Source organism: Cydia pomonella, chromosome 15 (assembly GCF_033807575.1).
Source record: "Cydia pomonella isolate Wapato2018A chromosome 15, ilCydPomo1, whole genome shotgun sequence".
In the NCBI taxonomy this organism is placed as follows: domain Eukaryota; kingdom Metazoa; phylum Arthropoda; class Insecta; order Lepidoptera; family Tortricidae; genus Cydia; species Cydia pomonella.
Window position 1 is genome coordinate 6,535,721 of NC_084717.1, and position 15,400 is coordinate 6,551,120.

At 36.0% G+C, this 15,400-nt stretch overlaps 2 protein-coding genes across 3 annotated transcripts in view; one reads left to right on the forward strand and one right to left on the reverse strand.

Annotated features, from left to right (window-relative positions):
* Positions 1–15,400, reverse strand: part of LOC133525653 (actin-histidine N-methyltransferase) — a 60,337-nt gene that overhangs the window by 24,278 nt on the left and 20,659 nt on the right. The window lies entirely within an intron of this gene.
* The window catches only part of LOC133525652 (uncharacterized), a 29,950-nt gene continuing 14,740 nt past the window's right edge, over positions 191–15,400 (forward strand). Inside the window, exon 1 of one of the 2 annotated variants that reach the window (XM_061861980.1) lies at positions 191–1,268. In XM_061861980.1, coding sequence (XP_061717964.1) covers positions 1,122–1,268 — 147 coding nt within the window. In that variant the 5' untranslated portion in view covers positions 191–1,121. The remainder of the gene's footprint in view (positions 1,269–15,400) is intronic. The other variant, XM_061861981.1, reaches the window with a different exon arrangement.

Consider the following 15,400-nt stretch of genomic DNA (forward strand, 5'->3'; position numbering starts at 1 on the left):
CAGCTATTTTCATGTGCTCGAGACTTATATTTTACTGACGGGACAGGGTTTAAAAAAAATATGAGATAGAGAATGTGCCTTAAAAATGTCTCAGATTACTGGCAAAAATTTATTTGGTTTGAAAATGCCATCACAAAATAATCCGCAAAATTCATTGTATGAAAAATCGAATTTACTAAACTCAACAATAAGAGTTTTCGTTTAAAATTTGTAACTTTATCTAATTAACTAAATACATAACGATCTATGGCGTTATTCATATACGGGTGCAGTTGGTAACCGTTTGTCCCTATCCGTCATTTTGACAATTCTGTTTGTTAGAAAGAGACAAAATTTAACAGAGGTTTGTAGGAGGTTACTAAGTTTTATGAATAAGAGGCCTAGTATTTCATCAATTTACACTTTTAGATTTACTTAGCTCTACGTAAGTGAGATGAGACGAATGGAAATCAATCTTATGCAATATGCATATTCTTCATAGCATCTTTGTTCTGCTGCACTGACCATTGCTCCAGTTGCGCGTGCGCACACCATTTCTATTTTCATAAAAATAATACATTAACAATCACCGTCCCATGATGTAAACAAATGAGGGTGTTATTAATTGAATACTCGACAAATTTATCGCGAACGATTATTGAGAGATGAATAGACTCGTTATCGATAAGATTATTGTTCTCGATTAAAAATAAACGCCAAACAAAAGTAAAAATCGCGCACCCGAGCGCGCAGCGACGCCGGCTCACTCTACGCAGTCCTACCGGCGCGGCCTAACGTGTGCTGAGTTACTTTCACGCTTGCATACAAAAAGCCGCGGGAAACTTCGAGAAATCTTGCAGTTTTCAATGCGATAACGATAGTTATGATGTGTTCAAAAAACGGTTAAGAAAATTTTGAACTTGGAACGTTTGGTAAAATTACGTATAGAGTGCGCGTGAGTTTTTCTCGGGCGTCTCGCTTCCTGCTACCCTTCTTTCCTCTTCAGACATAACTTTTGAGTTCCTTTACCTTTTACCGACTCCCAACGTTTACAATATTTGCGTCAGTGCAGTGAAAATAAGTGTCAATAACCGAGTGAATAGTAAAGCGGTTCTACAGTTGAGGAGTGTTGCTGGTATACTATGGGTATAATCTGGAGGTCCATAATGCCATTGTTGAGCACGCTGGCGGCCTTGGTGATCATCGTGCACTCCGCGGAGGAGGAGATGAACCGAGGGTACAGGAGGGACCTGCGCCCTAGAGCCGTGGAAACGGCCAGTTATGAACAGGTAATTTTAATCGCTATGAGTTAGCTGCTTAGTGGATGTACGGTACGGTCAAGGCGGAAACAGTGGCTCAGCTCGAACATTGGCTCAGTCGCCCAAATATCGCCTCTCTCGTGTTGATATTAGGTTGAGTAAGCCACTGTACCCTTTTTTTTTGTGGGACTTGTCAATTTGTGTAATAATGTCCTATAATATTTATTTATTTATTTTTACCGAGCCACTGTTCCCTCCTACTAATGTAAGCTTGTGTAATTTCCATGAAGTTTACGGAGGAGGTCAATTCGAATGTACAGTTTGACATCAAAATACGAATGATAACAAACTATCTTTAAAAGATATCAACATGAATGTTTTATTTGGCCTCATGGCAGAATAACCTATAGCATTGACGTTTTACCGTTGAGACCGTGCCGATCGTCCGATATTTTTAATTTGTGCCCTAGCTTAAATATAAATCGGTCTTTCTTACCTAAGTTTTTATACAAGATAATCTGCTGATTTCTTTTTGGTGTGGTATATGCTCCTTTTATTTGTTGTATTAAAATTCTAGACGCAATAAGTGTAGGCCCTACTCTTATTTCGAATTGAAAAATAGACCTAAGAGCATACTTGTATTCTGAATTCCGTTAACTAAGTGGCATTTAAGTTTACTTAAGTAAGGGAGTTTACTTCAGAAATTTTAGTTTCATCGATGTTTCTTACCATCACCTATGAGGAAATTATTATGTTTCAAAATATTCATTAAGTAAAAAAAATAGAACGCACGTAATCGATTATAAACAAATTGTAATCGATTATGTGTCTACTTTCATATTTCATTGCGTTATTATTATATACAGCCAAGAAATGTCCTAGAACAGAAAAATGGAATTTTGAACAGGGAAGAAAACCGAATGTTAACTTATCGGACAACTTGTCTGTTACAAAAAAGCTTCCAAACGGCCCAACTATCTCTTAAATTGTAGCCTGAACATACAAACACAATTTAGTAGGCTCAGCATGTATATTAACCTCCTAAGAAGGCGACATCCATACAAAAAGGAGAAACAAAATTTGCCAGTCATATTTAAACCTATACAGATTGTTTACTTAGTCATCTGCAATCATTTACGGGCTGAATTAGGTCATACGAACAATGGGACCAACCCCATTGATATTTTCTATGGCAGACATTTTTTTTTGCAATTTCGGGGTTGGTCCCATAGTAAAAGTTGTTCAGTAAGTATGACCTATATATTCAGCCCGTAAATTATTACAGGTGACTATAGAAGCACCTTGTATTGTAGAAAATAGAGTTAATGCAAGTCAAAACCGATTGAAAATGTTTTAAATTAAAACGAACTTAATAAGTATAGTACTTATAAGATAAAACCGTGAGCCTTACGAGGCTATAGACGAAAAGATTAATTAACTACACCTATTTCCTAAACTCACTAATTTTACACGACCTCTTTCCGATTCCAGGTAAACAGTTCCGTAGTCTAGTTCCTCACACTTAACGTGTTATTATGGGAGCGCTGGTGGCCTAGCGGTAAGAGCGTGCGACTTGCAATCCGGAGGTCGCGGGTTCAAACCCCGGTTCGTACCAATGAGTTTTTCGGAACTTATGTACGAAATATCATTTGATATTTACCAGCCGCTTTTCGGTGAAGGAACATCGTGAGGAAACCGGACTAATCCCAACAAGGCCTAGTTTACCCTCTGGGTTGGAAGGGCAGATGGCAGTCGCTTTCGTAAAAATTAGTGCCTACGCCAAATCTTGGGATTAGTTGTCAAGCGGACCCCAGGCTCCCATGAGCCGTGGCAAAATGCCGGGACAACGCGAGGAAGAAGACTTAACGTGTTGAATGTTCTTATTAACTTTTTTTACCTACTAAATCATAATTTTAGCGGATGTATCGCGTATTCAACTTTCGTCGTTTATTTTTACCTAATTTATAGAGCGTTACTTTGCAGATGTTCATATTTATTAAATAAATAATATGGCTTTGCTAATCACCGAAATAAACGCGACGTGTTTCGCGGGTAAGCAGTGTTTTTTTTTTACTTGTTCAAAGGCCTGTTTGCGGATATATATCACATTTATTTATAATCATCAATATTAGTAGGTAATATTTACTGGGCATACTACTATTGCATGTAAAAAATATATTGTATTCTAAAAATTAATAATATCCAGGAAGCAGTTGACCGAGTGGAACGAAGGTTTCGCATTTCAGCTTGGACAATGCTTGCGTATTTCCAGATGTTCTCCTCTACAGGTCACATTTCTCAACATCACGAAAGAGAAATTTTGTTTTTGGAATATATTTTTTTCCAAAATGGCGGATCCATGGGAGTTTGGGAGGTCTCCAGCCACTAGTAGTATTTACGCTTGATTAGCGGTCAATACAAATTATTTTTTGAATCCTTAACAAGTTTTAAATGTGGAACACCAAATAATAAACTCTACAAAAGTCAGGTAAACAAAACACTTTATCAAAAAACGAAATACTTGTTGATAAAATAATAAATCTTTTTTGGGGTCAATCTTACACAGATCGATCTACTCCCAAAGTAAGCAAAGCTTGTATTATGGATACTAGGCAACGATATACACACTTACTTATATAGATAAATGTGGCATTATCTAGGAAAAGGGACCTTATTGTCGATGGCGCTTACGCCGCACTGCGTCGCGCAGCGTTGTATTTGTACCTATCGGAGCATCGTTTATTACGGCGGATGCGTCATCGACAATAAGGTCCCTTTTCATAGATAACGTCACAAATACAAACATAGATGCATGGATATCATCCGTAAATACACAAATACAAATGCTCTTACTGGGGTTAAATTAAAACCCGGGACTTCCTGCTTTGGTAGGCGTTACGTTACGTTAGGTGGCCGTTGTTGCTCTAAATCTTAAAAACTATTATGTTTATCACAAAATTACGACTGTTGATAAATACTTGAAAACAAGATTGTTACATTATTGCTCAAAATTACATAATAAACGTCAAGTTTAACATTATTCGGTAGCATAACACTAACTTTCTTTTAATACCAAAACCAGTTTTAAATGCGATATTAAATTATGTAAAATACACGTGACGAATCTTAAATTCAAAGTAGGCTATAGTAGGCTCGTGATAGTCGACTAGAAAAAGAAAGAAAATACATTTATTTATGACAAAAACATGTCGACAATACAATGTATGAACATTTAGCGCAATATGCCATAAAAGGGTCACAACTCAGCATGTAGCTGGCAAAGCCAGCGCTGTTCTTCCGTTGTTCAATGTTAATCATTGACCGAAGTATAAGCGAAAGTCTCTATTTTGACTCGGGCAAATTGTTTTCGTATGTCCGGAAGTTCTCCTCTACAGGTAGCAAGTCTCAACCGATTCCCGTGAAATTTTGTGAGCAGGTTCAGTAGTTTATGAAGTAGTCTTAAACTTCGGGTAGGTCTATATCCTCTGCAGTCATTATTCTAGTTGTTGTGTATGACACAAATCATAGAGAAATGAGTAAGCTAAGAGCGCTCACTCTATTCAACAGTTTCCTTACTTAATAAATAGGTAATGGTATGGGAGGTATGGTAAACCGTATTATTAATAATAAAATCTTGTAAATTGATAAAATGGACATGGAATATTGGTCTGGTTTGTCATTGCATTTTAGATCGTGTACCTAGCGTTGGCGCTTGTTGCGTATGCAGCTGTAATGTTCAGCCAAGGTATGGTTGGACCGGACCGATACAGTGTTATGTTTACGATGCTTGATATAAAAATAATCTTTACTTAATTTAGTCGTTATCTTTTATCTATTTTTCAATTTGTTTACTCTATATTATTTTATGTCTTTTTCCTTCTTGTTTGTTACCTTTCGTGATTTTTCTCACTTGATGGTCTCATCGGAAGATCAGAGCTGGAAGCCACCAGCAACATGCTGAGATGAGGCCATTTCGTGGCACTTTATACTTCCTTTGTCTTTGTTATATCATGTCATTTAATGTGTCTTGTTTGTGTCTATGAATAAAAATTATTCTATTCTATTCTATTCTATTCTATTCTAATATGTTTAAAACTCGCTTAAAACTTTATACATATTAAGCTTAAATCTTATAACAAACAATTCTCAAAATTTGTTATAAATGGTTTTCTATCTATGTATGGAGACTCTAAGCTTACTTACTTCACTACGCCCAAATACACAACTCGGTTCTCAATTTGGTTTCATTTATTACAATAGAAATGCAAATTCAAACAGAAAATTGTAACAAGTGTAGAAGAAGTTACGCTTTACAATATCTATAGGTGGAATATTGACAAATCTTCAAGTCTACTACTCCTTGAAGAGTCTTCAAGAGTAGAGGCAGTTTTTTTTGTAAACTTCATTATTTCATGTAAGGTCTTGTGGGGAAAGAGATAGTTTATTTTTCTCAGGGTAAAAAAAGCAGTATGTAGATTCCCTAAAAGTGTTTCTATTGCCTTAGTGCTTCTACCCCCTCTAGCCTTAAATCTTGTACTGAAACAATCATTCTTAATCAACCTATTCGCGCCAAAATCAATTGTTTGGTTAACGAGTGTGCGCATTGTTGATGTGTTATTGGGCAAGCTAGGTAACAATGAAAGTTTACTTTTCGTTTACATCGTTCATTTGTAGACAAGTCAAGCACTCATAACAACACGCGTTCGATTGGATAATCACGAAACAGTAGGTAGGTATTCCTTGGAATAGCTTATTTGATCTGTATTTTTACAAGCTTTTATTTAACTTGCCCTGTTAGTATGTATGGGAAAAATCTTGCATGTTAAATTTGATCCACTTCCCGGTTTCCGATGAAGCTGAAAATATGCATACATATGTAAGTCGGGTGACAATGCAATATTATGGTACCATCAAGCTGATCTGATGATGGAGACAGGAGGTAGCCATAGGAACTCTGTGATAAAACAACGCCTAACCTAATTGTGTTTGGGGTTTTTAGAATCGTCTCGATGACTATTAGTTGCCTGAGGAAAAAAATGTACAGTCAGCGATAAAAGCAGTCAGCGATAAAAGTTTTTTTTTTTAACCATTGGATAATGTTTTACTTATATGCAAAGTAGATGGTCATAAATATGCCATACTCAATCCATGTACACCCAGTTGCAAAAATGCATTATCATTTTATCTATTGATTTATTATTGTAACTTGTTTAGAAACAGCAAGTTCAAAATGTTCAATTTACATTTTTCTTTCTTTATTTCAAGTTATTTCATACCATGAAGTCTTGTTTAAGTTGAAAAGGAAGATTCAGAAACAAATGCTTATAAGAAGTCACCACGGTACGATACCGATTAGCCATTGTCAAGTGACATTTCTTCAACCAAATAACGTCACTTTTGACACTAGCAGATCGGTATCGTACCGCAGTGACTTTATTGCGGGGCCGTAATGTGTCAAACATGCTTAAAAATACCTTTACTGAACCGATATCTCGTTCTTCTTAACGATAATTATAAACAGACTCAGTATGAGACGTACCCTTCAAGCCATTTAACTAGTAATTAAGTACTCAATTAACTTTCTCTTACCCATACTATTTAAAAGAAGTATGCAACGTGAGAACAAAAATAGCTTATTTTATCTTTACCTAGACTTGCATTTCATCATTTCTTTAAGAAAATACTTGGAAAACCATTCTTCTTCGAGGTGAAGGTTAGAATCGCAACCAACCTGCCTTTAAAGTCATTATCATTATCACAACACCTGTTTCGAAGTTATCAAACCTCGTTATGGTTATATCACCATGATAGAGTTCAATGTTACGTAACTTTGTAGCAAATTGATGAGAGCGTTGAGTTCCGGACCAGGGAGTTTTGAGGCCTTAGCTAAGTTGGCATGTCTTACGTTTGAATTGAAAAAAAAAAGGTATTTGCGTGGCAAATTAAAGCTGCATTGTTTTTCAAATGGACACATAACATACTATTACTCTTTATTGCTTCTTCTATTTATTCCTAGCGAATGTCCCGGCTTATTGCCATCGCTCATGGGATGCAGGGGTCCGCTTGGTAACTAATCCCAAGAATAGGCGTAGGCACTAGTTTTTACGAAAGCGACTGCCATCTAACCGATCAACCCAGAGGGAAAACTTGGCCTTTTTGAGATTAATACGGTTTCCTCGCGATGTTTTCCTTCACCGAAAAGTGACTGATAGATATCAAATGATATATCGTACATAAGTTCCGAAAAACTGATTGGTACAAGCCGGGATTTGAACCCGTGACCTCCGAATTGAAAGTCACACGCTCTTACCGCTAGGCTACTAACGCTTTACCATTACTTTTTATTGCACACCTCGATAGTAAAAAAAAAACAGTACATATCACAAACTACTATGATCTAAGTACTAAGACTATTAGGTAATTGGGTACTTGATACATGTTGAATATTATAACAACATTTAGCTAAATGGATATAAAATGAGCCATCCATTATAAAAAAGTGGTATTTAAAAAGACATATCGAAATAAAAAAAATACAAGGCCCCAAAGTCTCAAAAAAAGTTTTTTTTTTAACGTTCAAAAAGAATAAAGAAGATGGTACCATTCGATTTCTTACTTTATATTGAAAAATAAATTGTATGACAACTATATGCATAAACGCAATATTTTAGGGTCAAAATAGCGATTTAGTTGATCTTTCATACATTTCGGACAGTCTAATGTAATGTGACGTCACAGTACAATATCATTTTGTTAGCTAGAGGCGTTTCAATCGTCGAGTGCGAGCGTCAGACTTTAACTCTCATTTCTGAACTTTGTGTTGCTTAAATGCCATGAGTCATTTATAGACATTTGATCTTCAGGAAAATTAAGATCGATTTACATTATTTACAAGAAAAACTGTCAAATAGCCAATTGTAATTTACAAAAATTACGATATACCTTTTATTAGGATTAAGTAAGTTTACCGTTTGCTAACTAGAGCCATTAGTAGAGATTAGGTACCCTGCCGGTAAAGTGAAGCATATAAACTCTCTACCTTTAATTCTACTGTTTATTTTGCAAGTACTGTAGTAGTAGTAAAACACTTTATTGCACAAAACATATAAACATATTTTTCAGTGAAAAATGTAATAAATTTGTATGAAGGCGAACTTTTGAGCAGCTGAGAGAAATAAATACAAAATGGTATTCAAACTAAGATGATTATGTACAGTCGGCAATACTATTCGCTTAGCACCTTTGCGTACAAACTTTTATGCAATGGGGGTCACTTTTCTCTGCAGCTGACATGACAGCAAGAAGTACCTATAGCTAACCCTAGAAACATAACTAAACACAATACATTAGGTGCAAGTATATTTTTATAGCTACAATCAAAATTGGTTCACAGATGAATGAATAGTGGACTTCTCATAGTTTTAGGTTTCACTTCTGTTTGAGTCGAATTTTCAAAAACTTAAGGTTCAAACAAGAAAAAGAGCTATCATAACAGGACTTACCTGCGTACGCATCACGCATTAAAAACCGGATAGAAAGATGAAAAGCAAGGAAGCGGTCAGACTCTCATGGAAACTGGTCTGCCTAGTGCCTAGAAATCATGGGAGGAGCCGGGTAAGTGGAGCGTACGAACATCTATCTTACAATTAGTGTAACTAGCGATTACATAGTGCATTGACGCCGATTATACACGGATTTTACTTGTTGATGAACTGTCATCAACCTAGAGTCCGAACAAGCTAATTCTGCGGGGGAATTTGCAATAAAAAAGTGTGACAAATTAACCAATCAAATAACACTAGACCCTTACTCATAGTACCTATTGTATTCCTGCCAGTGAGTAAGGTTGTGGAGTGTTTTTGGAAAAAATGAGTTTCAGCCGATATAACAAAACACGTGCTCATTATTTTTCCTGCTCTCAAACATATACTCACACCAGCCATTAACTAGCAAGTTGCTTGAGCATCACTTTCTTAGGAGTTAGAAGATTTAGTATTTTTTTAGTACTCTGGAGGACAATTTCTCCCAATAGGTTGAGTTTGGGCAGCTAAAAAAAATACGTGTCTGTTATTTTAGACTACTCTAGAACATATATAAATATATCAATAAAATCGGAACCAGACAGTTGGGTACCTTTCCTTGTAAGGTGTATAGTGTGTGAAGTTATGGCTTGTACAGTTAGAAGCTTGGCTCTGGAAGAGATCTGATAACTTTTTGACAGTGCGTGCCTTAGGGTATCGTCTTAGCAACATTTTACATGAAAATGTTTTTGATGGGATCTCACATTACTCTGAAAATATACTATAGTGTATAAAATTTCGCTTGTCAAATCCCTCGGGTATATTACTAGCTACTTTATACTAAAATTATATTGCTGTGGTATGCAAGATAGCGATATAAAATTGAAATTAAATTAAAATTAGACATGTTTTCGTATTTTTTTCTATTCAGCCAACTTTAACTTAGTAAGGTTTTGTTTGGAGTCTGTCTTTGCAAATAGGTTATACTTAATTACTTATAATCTAGTTTTCGTGTGACTTCTTCATGGCAATTTCCAATATCGAATATTTCCGAAAACGGACACTGACACGACGGAATTACGCATGATTTTCGGAATCACATAAATAAACCTTATTAGAAAATAAATAAATATCATCTACACAAACGACGACCGGTTTGACGACCGGTTTGGCCTAGTGGGTAGTGACCCTGCCTACGAAGCTGATGGTCCCGGGTTCAAATCCTGGTAAGGGCATGTATTCGTGTGATGAGCATGGATATTTGTTCCTGAGTCATGGGTGTTTTCTATGTATTTAAGTATTTATAAATATTTATATATTATATATATCGTTGTCTAAGTACCCTCAACACAAGCCTTATTGAGCTTACTGTGGGACTTAGTCAATTTGTGTAATAATGTCCTATAATATTTATTTATTTATTTATTTATTTACAAACCCCAGTGACCAACATTGCCTTGACTTCAGGTTAATCGTGCCAAATATTGTGATGCGCTGAAAATAAGTAGAATCAACCTTATTACTCAATGCGTGTGGAGCGTGCATCCAGTACATTCATCTTACAATTAGTGCACGAATTAATGACACAGTTCATTTAAGCTAATTATATCGATTATACTTCTCGGCGGTTTTAGTAATGACTAAAATTAGCACCTTATAAAATATGATGCTGGGGAGTGCGTGTATGGGGACACTAGAAGCGACGAACGGAACACAAATGTCAATATTCGAGATCAGACCAACCTAAGGTAGCTCAGTTATCTATGGATACAACTATGTTCGGAGTTTCTCTAAGGAATCGAATTCGGAATGAGGTTATTCATGAGAGAACCAAGGTTACCGATTTAGCTCAGTGACTTAGCAAGCTGAAGTGGCAGTGCCGAAGAACCGATGGCCGCTGGGACAGGCTAGTTTTCGAGTGGATACACGGGAAAAAGCATGCAGTGCTTGGCGCCCTGTAACCTGCAACTAGGTGAACGATGGTATCCGGACTGCAGCAGGCAGTAATTGGAGGAGAGCTGAGGATCGACCTCAGTGACGTGCCTTAGGAGAGGCCTAAGGTCAGCAGTGGCCTGACACAGGCTAATGATGATGCTCCGTGAGCTTCAATTTCCTACTCTCTATCAAAGTTGTCTATAGAAGCCGAACGGCAAAACATTCATGCAAATAGGTGATACATCACCATCATTTGGGGTTGCCATACGTCAGGATTTTTGGTCCGTTGTCAGGATTGCGGGGAGGACAAATTAACTAACAACTAGATTTCACTAGAAGCTAGCTAAAAGTTTGGAGCTGGGCAGAAAGGGAAGGATATGTTAACCAAAGTACATGGTGGCGAGTTTACGGGCCACAGGGTCATTTTTGGAGAAATGAGTATCTAGGAAATATCAGGTCTTTTAGTATGATGGCCGGGCTTTTATCTAATTTTTTCAATTGACAACTCTGAGCCTCAAACCTAGTGAGTGAAATTTTTATTCTATAAATCTAAACCAGTTCGCACTTTATACTACATCATCATTAAAAAAATACAATTATTTACGACAAACAGTACAGTTTTAACGAAAAATAAAAGGAATCAGCTAACACGATTCACCATTTAGACATACAAGTATCTTTAATCACCTTGAATTAAAATTTCAGCAATAATTAGCTATATAGAGCGCAAAACAAAGCCAAGCACAATGAACTCAAGTCACCGTATCTACTTACAAAAAATATTATACTCGGCTATAACCTAGCGCTAGTATATTAGGATCCCTAATTTGTACAATCTTCGATACCTTTAAGGTGTTAAGCCAGTAAATTAGAAGAAGGCTAAAGAAATTTGTGATGCAAGAAATGGCTATTGCGCGGGTTTTTACCTTTTACCTCAAATTTTGCTATTTTATACTGCTACAGTATCCAGAGGATAACGTTATACAATTGAAAATTAGACATTTTGGAAACTTTTTTTCTATTGGCTCTATAGAATTTAAAACCTTTAAAAATTTTAAAAAATAGAAAAATATTTATTAACTCTAAGATTTTACAATTACTAATAGATTAACTTTGGTACCCGCACTACGCCTGTATCGCGGAGAGCAATATAATGCCGATAACGTTAACGTTTTAAGGTTTTGGTTGGAGTCCTTGCAGGTACCTATAGTCTAGTTTCCATGTGCATTTTCATGGAAATTACCCTTAAAGTTTTACGTAAAATTTTGCATTAGCCCCCTCTTATCAGATTATCCTAACCTAACCTAACCCATTACAATTATGGTTACAGTGAGGTCTGTTGCGGTATGTACGAGTGAAACTCACGCATAACTGATAGTTACACTTATACTGGTTTCTCAGCAAAGTGGTTGGTAGAATTTGTGAAGCACTCTTGAGGTCCACTAAGTTCGCCGCGCGCGCCGCGAAAATGTGCAAAATTAAGACATCCGTACGGTATAAAGTCCAGCGGTTTAGCAGTTTTAAAGTATGTATATTCCCCGATAATACGTTTTGATATAAATAGGGACATGCTTATTGCAGATTGTTAGCCTTTTTTTCATGCTTTTATTTAACTTGTTCTATTACGAGTAGTATGTAATTTTGTTAGTGGCAAATCTTTGAAGCTAAATTTACCCCTCTTTCAGATTTCCGATTGAGCTGAAAATTTGCAAACATATATGAGTCGGGTGACAATGCAATGTTATGGTACCGTCGAGCTGATCTGATGATGGAGACAGGAGGTGGCCATAGGAACTCTGTGATAAAACAACGAAACCTCATTGTGTTTGGGGTTTTAAGAATTGTCGTCTCATTGCTCGTGGTAAGAAAAATACAGTCAGCAACAAAAGCTTGTACCAAAAATTAAATGTTTGCCCAAAACTTATTTAAAGTAATAAAATGCTTCTGAGCTATGCTGTATCTCATGTTACGAGTACTGAGATGTGTTATAGCTACATTAACTATCGTCTTTTTTGTACTAAAACATACATTTTGTGAGTAAGTACCGCGCAAATACTTTAATTGGGATGTTACGAGTAGCTAATGTTAGATTATAATACTGAAACAAGGTCAGTTGGAGCAACCGGCTCCATGGGAAAATAATATATACTATTCTATAATTTAAATGAATATTAAATTATTAGGAAAATTAGGGAAAGTCTGGAAATCGGTGCCTCCTAATGCGGCTACACGCTCCATCTTAGGGAATGCTAACCGGTTAACCGGTTACCCGGTAATTTGACCAATATTACAGTCGGTAAAATACCGGTAATTTCCAGCCGTAACCGGGAATTTACGGAACGTTGTATAGGCAAATAAAAATATAACAACCTGTTGAATTAGCCCATCTATGTCTTCGTACTTACAAAAAAAACCAATTACTACGGTTTACGATTACGAAGAGACACCTAAAATACTTACTTTTCTGCATCTTATGATCTCGTCGGAGTAGGAACTAGGAAGCAATGTTTTGTGACAAATGAGTGGTCGCTAATCCCTCGCCCTTTCCCTTCTCGCCACCCCTACCTGATCCGCCTTAATCTTAATAAATAATTAAATGATGTATAAGAACAGTTTCAGCAAATGTTGTAGATTGTTTAAGTATCAAAATTACGTTGAAATTAAGTCAATTTTCAGAGAAATTGTCACTTGTTTTGAAGTAATTTCTGGAGAAAATTGATTTCGTCTAACTTTCATTTACACTACTTCAAATTTATAGTAACAAAAATGTAGTTTATTAAAGTTGAAGTACAGGATATGTGTAATACAAAATTACCATTTTTAGCAGTCCAAACTTAACGAAATTTACAAATAAGATCGACAAAATCACTGCTTTTCGCGCGTTTACCTAAACGTCCATCAGAAAAAAAATCATTACTAATTAAGTGAGTCTGTTTTAAAAAAAATATTATTATAATGAAAGATAACAAGACGTGCTAATAGAAACCAGTACTTGTTATTTTTAATAGTTAGACATTTTTGCGACTAAAATCGATAACGGCCTCTTAAAGTGCAATTTTAAAGTAACTAGTGTTAAAATGATATGAAACTTAATCTGTTAAATATTTTTTTTCTTATATTTACTAGATTTTAATGAATGTTGATTACGGTTTTAGTTACTTTAATAACAATATTATATTGATAGATGTGTAAATGCAAACGTGTATGACATTTAAATGACGACTGTCACTTTTTTGTTACCCTTTGATTACTGCGATTTTTAAAGAATTAAAATTTTTAATGTTGCTTATTTCATGTACAAGTTCATTTCGCTTTGAAATGACACATGTTTGATTTTTTATTCAATATGATTAGTAAATATATCTTGTTTAATGTTTATAGTTTATTTTCATTATTTTGTTTTGTCGATGTTTCTATAAAGTGCTGTTGATTACTTTTAAAGGTTACTGACGAAAATAAGGACACAATCAATAATAATGCAAAATCAATGTTTTTTATTTCATAAACGTATAACCGGTAATTTACCGGTTAACCGGTTAGTGGGACCTCGCGTCGGTAAATTACCGGTAATGAAAAACGCCCGGTTATTGCATTCCCTACTCCATCTTGCAGATGCAATAAGTATATGCATCTGCAAGATGGATGCGGTTATTATATTTTTATAGATTGTAATCGTACAGCTATGGCAACTCAATAATGAATATCAGGATTGTGGGTAGCAAATTGTAAATATGTAGATTATTAGTAGTATTTAAAAAAAAGACAATTAAATGCTTATTAAAAAAAGGTGACCCTCGTAATAAGATAAATAAAAATTGTCTTATATCATTTAAATAATCTGTGACGCAGTGTGAATTAAGGATTTTATTGATGTCGTCTTAACGTACCTATATACGTTTTGTTTGTGAAAACGAAGGAGAGTGTAGCCAGAGATTACCTTCTATACCCATGCCCGATTATGGAGATGTAGTGAGATTCGTATCAGTTCTAGGACCACTGGTTCTAATATCTTCAACACATTTTTATGAAAAAAATCTATTCCCTACCTACAAATATCTAACTTATATCCCTGCAAATAACGTCCCAACCCGCTTTATTAAATCCGAATACCACAACGACGCACGAGATGACCCTTTTTGCATAAGTCATAGCGGTCATAGATACACCGGTCAGACCGGCTTTCGACTTTCCTTCGCGTTATGCCATGTTTTGTAACAGCTTTCTTGATGATGAGATAACTGAATTATGTCTGACATGCGTGGAGTAATCACCCGTTAATTGTTGCTTGGACACTTTCGAGCCGAGTTATGTTAGGCGCGAAATTATAGTTGACAAGTTGGTGTGATTGGACTACTAATATGCTTTGGAAAATTATGAACGTTACGTGTGAAAGCTTTGTATGAAGTACGTAAATATCTTTAAACATAAATGCCAGATGGTTGTAGACATAGATTCTCAAATAACAGTTATCTTGCATCCGACGTACTTATAATCTAAGGGCGTCCGCTAGCTACCGCGGTTGCACGGAGCGGGTGAGCGGGTCAACGAAAAATAGCATGAGCGACGCTAACTGGCGCTGACGCGTGCGACGGATTCTACATGCGCACCCGTGTGCGAACGCCCGCTCCAGCTAGCGAACGCCCGTAATTAATTACTCATTCATGCAGTTCTCATTCTTATCTCTTTAATTATCGCATTGATACTATC